The following is a 10301-nucleotide window of genomic DNA, read 5'->3' as shown; positions in this document are numbered from 1 at the left end:
AATGGCGGCAGAGCTCCACTGGAAATAGGTTTATTATTCAGCTTGGAATTTTTGTCAACAAATATCAAAGAGTTGACTCGGTGTAACATACAACGATTCACCACTGCGTTATTTATGTTTTCCTTCTAATTTCGCCATCAACACGAAGTTTTCAGACCAAAGTACCGCAAAATGCATTGAGGTGATGCAAGGTATGTGCTTTCTCAGTCAGGAGTGTTCCTTCAGTGACGTAGGGTGAGGACTCGTCACCAACTCAAAAACAAGACTTCCGGAATATTCTGCACAAGTCTTAAAACGTAAAATATAGCTATATGCGATGGAATCTTTGTAAAATACGCTCAGTAGAAGTCATTTGAAGCCATTTTACAAATTACGGACACAACTTCGACGTCGGTTGTCCTTTAAATAACAAAGTGACGAAAAGTAAAACATGTACCAGAAGTGACAACCCAACGTAATGTCAAGAAAATAAAGCACAGCCATCTGCTAGTTAACTATGGGATATCAGTCATAAACAAATGTATCAGCTGCATTTACAGAGGGTGTTGAAGCCAAGACACCACGGTTGAAAAAAAAACACCGCTGTTTTCTTCTAAGTTGATTGAAACAGCACCACTTTATCCTCTAGTGGACAATCCTTGAATTGCACCTAATTAAAAATATGAATTCCATGTCGTTTTTGCATTTTTTTCCCACTTTTAAATTATCCTGATCAAACCTCCTTGGGGTCCGGTTCCAGGCCGCGGGCCGTAGGTTTGACACCGCTGAATTAGTTCCAATTACAAATTGGGCTCAACGATCTAGGGAGTACCTTTCTTAAAAAAAAAAACTACCATATTTTCCAGTGTATAAGGCGCATGGTAGTATAAGGCGCAACCCCAATCAATAGTGTATTTTCAAACCTTTATATAAGGCACACCCGCAACGAATGTGTATTTCCAAACTTGTTCCATATATCAGGCGCAACGGAGTATAAGGTGCACCGGAGTATAAGGCGCACCTGCAATTTATGGTGTATTTTTAAAACTTGTTCAATACAGTATATGACACACCGGAGTATAAGGCGCACCCCCAAATAATGGTGTATTTTCAAACCTTTTCCAAATATAAGGCGCACCTTCAATGAATGATACGTTTTCCAAATATAATATAAATATGTAAAAGTTTTCCAAATATTAGGCACAGTATATAAGGCACTACAGTCGTGGCTGAGATTACATACTACTACATTTAATCGTTGGCTGCTGAGTCGTTGCGAGACCTGTTGTCACTCAAAATTACTTCACATATAAGGCGTGTATAAGGTAAAGGGTCATCTTTGGAAGAAAATGAAGGCTTTTGGGTGCACATTATACACCAAAGTACAGTGAGACCTCAACTTACGAACTTAATTGGTTCCCAGACAGAGTGTGTAAGGCGAAAAGTGTGTATCTAAAAAAAAAAAAATCCCATAGGAAACCATTAAAATGGGAATAATCCGTTCCAGGGTTTTCATAAAATATACTTTTCAACTAAATAAGCCTTAAAACTACACACAACATACCTTATTCTATGTATAATAAATGTGCTATTGTATTGTAATGAAATAAATACACTGCATTGTATCATAAAGTCACTTTATTTACATTTGTGATGGTCATTGATGGCTTGATGGAATGGCGTTGGAGGTCGAAGGTCAAAGGTAATTGCTGTTTGGAAAGAGAGGCACATTACATGAGGACTGTAATTAAAGAACTAAACTGTGGTGTAAAATAAAGTTTATTTACCTTTTTGATGGTCGTTGATGGCTTATGGAAAGATAGTCACCTTCCATAAGGACTGTTGGTAACTTAACCTCTGGTGCTTTTCGGTCGTGTGCTTCCGCCAAAGATCACTCAGCCAGCCGTGGTGGGTGTGTATTATGAAAATAGTGCTTATTATAAGGTTTAATTTTCAGAAATTTGACGTTTGTAAGACGAAAAGTTTGTAAGATAAGGTGTTTGTAAGTTGAGGTCTCACTATATACGGTATGATGGGAAATCCCACACGGCCACTAGATGGCAGTAACTGACAATGCAAATTTAATGGAATCTTGTGCACCTGTCAATATTGAAACATTGCAATTAACCAACACTTGGTCCTTAAAGGACAACCGACATCATTTTTTTGTTTCCTCACTGACATCAGAAGACACCAGAAAGACTTTTATAGCATCTAAAATACCCAAAACACGCAGGCTGATATTTTAGTCAAATGCAAAAACCAATAAAAATGACTTAGAGTATCCCAAAACTACTGCAAAATGACCTTGGGATGGCGCGTTTCAGAAGGTCCCGCCCCATTGTTTGTGACGTCACGCCAAGATGTTTTGCCTTGCTCGAGAATCAAAACAATGGCTTCAGATTCGGAGAAGATGCTTTCTCGTTACTCATCCAGTTCTGAATAACACTCCATCAACACAAAGTTTTCAGATTAAACAAAGTACCCAAAATGCATTGTGTGTCGCTTTCTCGGTCAAGGACGTTCCAGATGTCAGGCATCGTCATCAACTTGAAAACAAGACTTCCTGAATATTCAGCGCGAGTCTTAAAACGTAAAATATAGCTATATGCCGTGGAATCTTTGTAAAATATGCTCAGTATATTATTTGAAGTGATTTTACAAATTATGGACACAACTTGTCCAGGTGCGTCGGTTGTCCTTTAAATTAGCCCCTGGGTAGTTTGGCACTCACACTTGAATTTTTTCCCTTGTATTTAGCCAAATTGGCAAGATAAGCAGAACTCTTCGTTTGACATTTACTGTAGTTAGTAGACAAATTGGGGGGAAAAAATTACTTGAGAATATGGTTATAAAGCAGGGGTCGGGAACCTATGGCTCGCGAGCCATATATGGCTCTTTTGATGATTGCATATGGCTAGCCGATAAATATTACATATTATAATACATATTGTCGTTTTTTTTCGCCGTTCATTTCCCGTTGGGGCTGCAGTTGGCGGAAAGCGCAATTTTGATTGGATGACACTGACCGAGAATGGCCGAAAGCGCCATGTTGATTGGATGATAGTGGCTGTCATGTTGAAACAGGTAAACGCCCCTTTAAATGAGCCCAACTTGTGTACTTCAGCGTGAATGCACCGGAGCATTAGAGGAGAGAAAATGTTCTGATTCTAATTTGCAATGAAACAATACCATCGATGAAACAGTTGAATGTCAATGACATTTTAACAAGCCCCATGTTAACGTTAGCATCAACATACTTCTGCGAGAAGTAGATTGCAGATAGCAAGTGTGGAAGCTTATGAGCCGTGTGCAGGCTAGCTAGCAGTAACTTTGCTTCTGGACCGGCAAATTGAATTTCATTCCGATCGTTTTCCTGGATTTTTACTAAACACGAGGAACGGAAAACAATCCATGTTAACGGTGAGTACTATCACAAAGTTATTTTAAATAATACATTATGATATTTTGTTGAAAAGTGGCCGCGCGTGCGCGTGTGTGTGTGCGCGAGCGCACGCGAGCGTTTGTATGTGCGGGCGCGCGCGTGTGGCTCTCGCTGAAAAAAATTCTATATATTTTACTTTTATGGCTCTCTTAGTCAAAAAGGTTCCCAACCCCTGTTATAAAGTATACTGTATTTTCCGGTGTGTAAGGTGCATCCAAAAGCCTTCGTTTTCTTCAAAAGATGACCCTGCGGCTTTTCCACCGCCTTATATTTGAAGTCATATTGAGCCACAACTGGTCGCGCAACGACTCTCAGCAGCCACTGGCTCCATTTCCCCCTGTACAAAAAGAAGTCATGGGTAATCTCAGCCTCTACTGTCCCGCCTTATAATGTGGTGTGCCTTATATTTGGGAAAACATTTCTATATATTATAAAAACTGTTTTCATTCATTGAAGGTGCGCCTTATAGTCCGGTGTGTCTTATATATGGCAAAACTCTGAAAGGACAACCGACGTCTCCGGACAAGTTGTGTCCATAATTTGTAAAATGGCTTCAAATTACTTCTACTGAGCGTATTTTACAAAGATTCCACCGCATATAGCTATATTTTACGTTTTAAGACTCGCGCTGAATATTCCGGAAGTCTTGTTTTTGAGTTGGTGACGAGTCCTCACACTACGTCACTGAAGGAACGCCCATGACCGAAAAAAAAGGACTCATTGTAGCAGTCCTTCCATCACGTCAATGCATTTTGCTGTACTTTGGTCTGAAAACTTCGTGTAGAACCAAAAGAGGCAGAAGAGGGCGACAAAGCTCCATGTAAGGAATTAATCAGCCTGTGGAAACGGGCTGATTAATTCCTTACACGGCTTTGTCGCCATTTTCTGCCTTTTTTGGGTGAGACATTTCCAACCCCCGATGCCTCAAAATGACACAGAATAAATTATTTAATCGATTGCAAACATGTATGCTTCTTTCTTCAGAACTATTTGAATCATATTAATAACTGGATGAGTAACAAAAAAGCACATTCTCCTAATATAAAGCCATTGTTTTGATTCTAAAGCAAGGCAAGACGTCTTGCCGTGAGACTATGAACATGGGGGCGGGACCTTCTGAAACTGGCCACTTCCGGTTTCAAATTGAATTACTTTTTAAACACTTTAAGTCATTTTTATTAGTGTTTTGCATTTGACTAAAAACATCATACTGCGTGTTTTGGGTATTTTAGATGCTATAAAACGTTTTTCTGATGTCAGTTAGGAAACAAAAAAGTGATGTTGGTTGTCCTTTAAATATTAAAATCAAAAATGAACCATCTTTTCCGGTGTATACGGCTCAGCCAAATGCCTTCTATTTCTTCAAAGTGTGACCCTGTGCCTTTTATGCAGGTGCGCCTTATACATGAAGTCATTGAGCCGCAATAGGTCTGGCAATGGCTGTCAGCAGCCTCCGACTCCACTGTAGCGCCTTATAATGCGGTGTGCCTTATATTTGGATTTTTTTTAAAATATTTATGTAGGCTTTCTGATTCTGATGTAATATTTGGAAAACTTTGGTCATTTATTGCCTTATACTCCGGTGCACTTTATATATGGAACAAGTTTGAAAAAACACCATTCATTGTGGGTGGTGCCTTATACTCCTGTGCACCTTACACACCGGAAAATACGGTCAGTGAAAGTTGAGAGTTACACGTCTCTGATGAGCCAATGGAAAAGTACCCCAAAGAATGCACCCCGACCCCGCTCCGCGACCCCTCATTACGCCTGAACCCGCCTCCTGGTGCATTAATTGCTCTCTCTGCCCCCCTCCCCTCCCCTCCCCGCCCCTCCTAGTGTTTCCGTCCTCACGGAAGGACACATTGACACTTTCCACACAGCGCCGCACCACTTGCCACTTGCAACAGAGCGGGAAGATAGCAATTGACACCCCATTTTCCACCCCACTCACCCCCCACCAGCAACAACCCGCGCATGTGCGTGCGTGCGCTTCCCCTTGCGACTGTGCCTGGGGGGGAGGGCACCTGAGGAAGACTTTTTAGTCAAGCTCTCAGTGAACAGCATCGGATCGTACGTCTTGATGGACTTTCGGCAGGATTCGTCGAGGTCCTCCGAGAGGCTTTCGCGCTTCTAAAGAACTTTGGGGGAAAAGGGGACACCAGGATGGGAGCTGGGATCAGGGCAGACCGGCAGAAAGAGACGCTCCTGTGGATCATTGTGGGTAAGTCGCGAGCACTCGGGGGGCGTGGGGGTATTACTGGACCAGTAACTTGAGCGCGGAAAAAAAGCGTGCAACTACCATTGCCGCTAAATCAAATGCGTTGATATCATTTGTGATATTATTTTCTTCAAAATGCAACGCCGGCGATATCAAATCAGACTCGCTATTACTCCAAATCAAGTGACTTGAATCCAGTGCGGAAAAAGTATCATTGAGACCCCCCCCCCTCACCCCCATCAAAAAAAGATTTGTAATCAGAATCAGAAAACCTTTATTCGTCCTACAAGGGATATAATAATAATTGTAATAATAATAATAATAATGATAATAATAATAATAATAATAATAATAATAATAATAATAATAATAATAATAATAATAATAATAATAATAATAATAATGCATTTAATTTCTAAGCGCTTTTCAAAACTCTCCAGGTCACTTTACAGTCACGGGATATGTTTTTTTCTGTGGGTGAGCAGCGGCAGCCACACGCGCCAGCGTTCACTCAACCCGGAATTACTCAAATTCAATACTAGTAGCGCAGATTCTAACATATGCGGTGATGTTTCTTTCTTAAATTTGTACACAAGAAATGCGCAACATAAAAAAAATTATAAAATAAAATGCATTTTTTGAAAAAGCATAAAATAGCATAAAGGTAAGTAGAGTATTGTTTAAGTCTTTTTTTGGGGGACAATGTTTTTGTTACTTGATATCTGGTGTAAAGCTGTCACGGCTTGGAATTGAAGCGGATTTATGTGGGACAGGAGATGTGAGACAATCTCTTTTCTTCAATGGATGATACACCTTCGTGTTTGCTTTCAACATTTAGCTTGTAGTAGACGTGCACATTCCACCATGATCCACTGCTGAAAAGGATGCTGTGATCCTCTCCTCTTTCATCTATAACTGCTTCATGTCACAGAGTATAAAGCAAGTGCTGAAGAATGAATGACTCTCTGTGCCTTTGTGTTGTCATACTATTTGTTATTTAGTTTTTTTGTTGTTGTTTCCTTTCTTTTCTGTCCTTTCCTCTTCCTTTCATAACTTCGCTGCTGTGTTACTTCCGGGTAGAGTGAACGCTGGCACGAATGGCTGCCGCTGGTCACCCGCACAATAAAAATCCAGTGACTGTAAAGTGTCCTTGAGAGTTTTGAAAGGAGCTTAGAAATTAAATAATAATAATAATAATAATAATAAAATATTTATAATAATAATAATAATAATAATTATTATTATTATTATTAAATAAAGCTCTAGTAGTGGCAAAAAGGGCCAATTATAAGTATGTTATTTCACAATTGCGTAGCCAGCTTCATAGCTTTTGCTATCTAGCTGGCTACCTAGCTGGCTAGCAAGCTGGCTACCTAGCTAACTATCTATTTGTTATCTATTTGCGGTCTATTAGCTAGCTGCCGAGTAGAGCGGCCGCTTTCTCGACTGCCGACGCTCTCCAAGGAACAGAGCCCTGCCGTGAACAGATGAGGAGTGTTTGGTTTGACATTTGTGCCAGTAATACGTCTCTGACGGTCACGATAAATAAATAGACTCGGGCGAGCGGAGCTCATTATCTCGAGCGGCAAACGCGCAACGGCAGCTCACGTCGGCTGTTCCGGAGTAGAATGGTAAATACGCAAGGTTCCATCGGTTTTCGATGTCTCCCAAAAAGATCACAATTTTGCGTTTTATGACACAAAATTCACAAAACCTTTTTTTTTCCCCTCGCGTTCCTTTTCTTCATTGATTTGAGATGAATCATATGGAAATGAGTTGAATCACAAAGAAGGAAGTCATTTGAAAGGGGGAATAATCTCAGTTGGATGGCGTGACTGCGGTGACTGGAATATGCTTAGAATGGGCCACGAGAGATTATTTGGTGGGGCCGTCAATCGCAAAATCGAATGGAAAAGTCATTTGAGTGGACTGGTCGCAGAAATCCAACCATGGATATAGATATATATATATATATATATATATATATATATACATATATTCTTCATCCTCTGTGAAGAATGACTACCATATTTTCCATTGTATAAGGTGTACCGAGTATAAGGCACACTCACAATGAATGGTGTTTTTTTTCTAATCTTTTCCATATAGCAGGCACAGTAAAAGGCAATACATGACCGAAGTTTTCCAAATATAATATCAGAATCAGAAAGCCTATATAAATATATAAAGGTTTTCCAAATATAAGGCACGCCACATTATAAAGCACTACTACAGTGGAGTCAGGGACTGCTGACAGTCGTTTCTCAATATGACTTCACATATAAGGCGCAGGGTCATCTTTTCAAGAAAATCAAGTCTTTTGGGTGCGCCTTATACACCGTAAAATACGGAAATTATTCATTTTTTATTTGAATATCTCATTTTGTGCTTATCTCTATGGAAGCATGAGTCTGACTGCATAAATTGTAAAACATTCTTTTACAAAGAGAATGTCATATATTCTTGATCCTCTGAAGAATGACTACTGTATTTTCCAGTGTATCAGGCGCACCGGAGTATAAGGCGCACTGCCAATGACTGGTATATTTTCAAACTTTTTCCATGTATAAAGCGCACCCGAGTATAAGGCAATAAATGACCAAAGTTTTCCAAATATAAAGCCTACATAAATATATAAACGTTTTCCAAATATAAGGCACATCGCATTATAAGGCGCTACTACAGTGGAGTCAGGGCCTGCTGACAGTCGTTGCTCAATATGACTTCACATATAAGGAGCAGGGTCATCTTTTCAAGAAAATCAAGTCTTTTGGGTGCGCCTTATACACCGTAAAATACGGAAATTATTCATTTTTTATTTGAATATCTCATTTTGTGCTTATCTCTATGGAAGCATGAGTCTGACTGCATAAATTGTAAAACATTCTTTTACAAAGAGAATGTCATATATTCTTGATCCTCTGAAGAATGACTACTGTATTTTCCAGTGTATCAGGCGCACCGGAGTATAAGGCGCACCGCCAATGACTGGTATATTTTCAAACTTTTTCCATGTATAAAGCGCACCCGAGTATAAGGCAATAAATGACCAAAGTTTTCCAAATATAAAGCCTACATAAATATATAAACGTTTTCCAAATATAAGGCACATCGCATTATAAGGCGCTACAGTGGAGTCGGTGGCTGCTGACGGTCATTGCAAGACCTGTTGTGGCTCAATTTGACTTCACATCTATGGCGCACCTGCGTATAAGGCGCAGGGTCACCTTTTGAAGAAATGGAAGGCTTTTGGGTGGGCCTTATACACCGGAAAATATGGTAATTATTAATTTTTAATTTTAATATATCCTTTTGTGTTTATCTCTCTTGAAGCATTAGCCTGACTGCAAAAATTGTCAATCACTTTTCTACAGACAATGTCCTACATTCTTCATCCTCTGTGAAGAATGACTACCGTATTTTCCAGTGTATAAGGCGCACCGGAGTATATGAATGATCTATTTTCAAACTTTTTTCATATATAAGGCACACCTTCAATGAATGGCAAAAGATTTCCAAATATAATATAGAAATACTACATAAACATTTTTCAAATATTACACACTACATTATAAGGTGCTACAGTGGAGTCGGTGTCCTGCTGACAGTTGTTGTGAGACCTGTTTTGGCTCAACATGACTTCACATATATGGCGCACCTGCATTTAAGGCGCACGGTCATCTTTTGAAGAAAATCAAGTCTTTTGGGTGCACCTTATACACCTACATCCCTATTTTGGGCTTATCTCTACAAAGTTGAGCCTGACTGCAAAAATTGCAAAACATTTTTTTACAAAGACAATGTCATATATTCTACATCTTCTGTGAAGAATGACAAATAGTGCTATACTGACGAGCCAATGAGGAGTCTGGGTATCTCAATGAACTGTTTGCCTTATTGTCTGCCTCATAGTGCCCAGTCGACTGGGTTATGTTCACGTCTGGAAGTTGAGTTTCTGTGGTCATGTAAAGTTTTTAATATATATATATATATATATATATAAAATACAATATAATGTAGCCACAAGGGGGCACAAGCCAGTGTCTTATTGTGCCGGTCCCGGATAAAGACAGAGGGTTGTGTCAGGAAGGGCATCTGACGTAAAAAAAATTTTGCCAAAACAAATATGCGAATCAAACCTCTGAGTCCCATACCGGATCGGTCGAGGCCCTGGTTAACAACGGCCGCCATTGGTACTGTTGACCTTCAGGGTGCCAGTGGAAAATGGACTACTGTTGGTCGAAGAAGGAGAGGAGGGATGTGTGCCCGGAGGAAAAGAGAGAAATGGAACGCCAAGAGTATAGAACTAAGTGTAGGAACTTTGAATGTAGAAACAATGACAGGTAAAGGTAGAGAGCTGGTTGACATGATACAGAGAAGGAAGGTAGACATACTGTGTGTCCAGGAGACCAGGTGGAAAGGGAGCAAGGCTAGAAGCTTAGGGTCAGGGTTTAAGTTGTTCTACCATGGTGAAAACAGAAAGAGAAATGGAGTTGGGGGTCATCTTAAAAGAGGAGTTTGTTAGGAATGTCTTAGAAGTAAAAAGAGTATCAGATAGAATGATGAGTCTGAAGCTAGAAATTGAAGGTGTGATGTTCCATGTTGTTTGTGGGTATGCCCCACAAGTAGGATGTGAGCTGGCGGAGAAGGAGAAAT

At 40.0% G+C, this 10301-nt stretch overlaps 1 protein-coding gene across 1 annotated transcript in view; it reads left to right on the top strand.

Annotated features, from left to right (window-relative positions):
- The first annotated feature begins 5293 nt into the window (after positions 1–5293).
- ramp1 (receptor activity modifying protein 1) overlaps positions 5294–10301 on the top strand; it is a 45633-nt gene continuing 40625 nt past the window's right edge. The window contains exon 1 of the mRNA XM_089002543.1: positions 5294–5648. Within this exon, the coding sequence (XP_088858669.1) occupies positions 5591–5648 (58 nt within the window). The 5' untranslated portion in view covers positions 5294–5590. The remainder of the gene's footprint in view (positions 5649–10301) is intronic.

Source organism: Hippocampus bargibanti, linkage group LG08 (genome assembly GCF_051943395.1).
Source record: "Hippocampus bargibanti isolate YZ-2025 linkage group LG08, ASM5194339v1, whole genome shotgun sequence".
Classification (NCBI taxonomy): domain Eukaryota; kingdom Metazoa; phylum Chordata; class Actinopteri; order Syngnathiformes; family Syngnathidae; genus Hippocampus; species Hippocampus bargibanti.
Note: the sequence above shows the minus strand (reverse complement) of the source record. Positions and strands in the feature narration are given on the sequence as shown.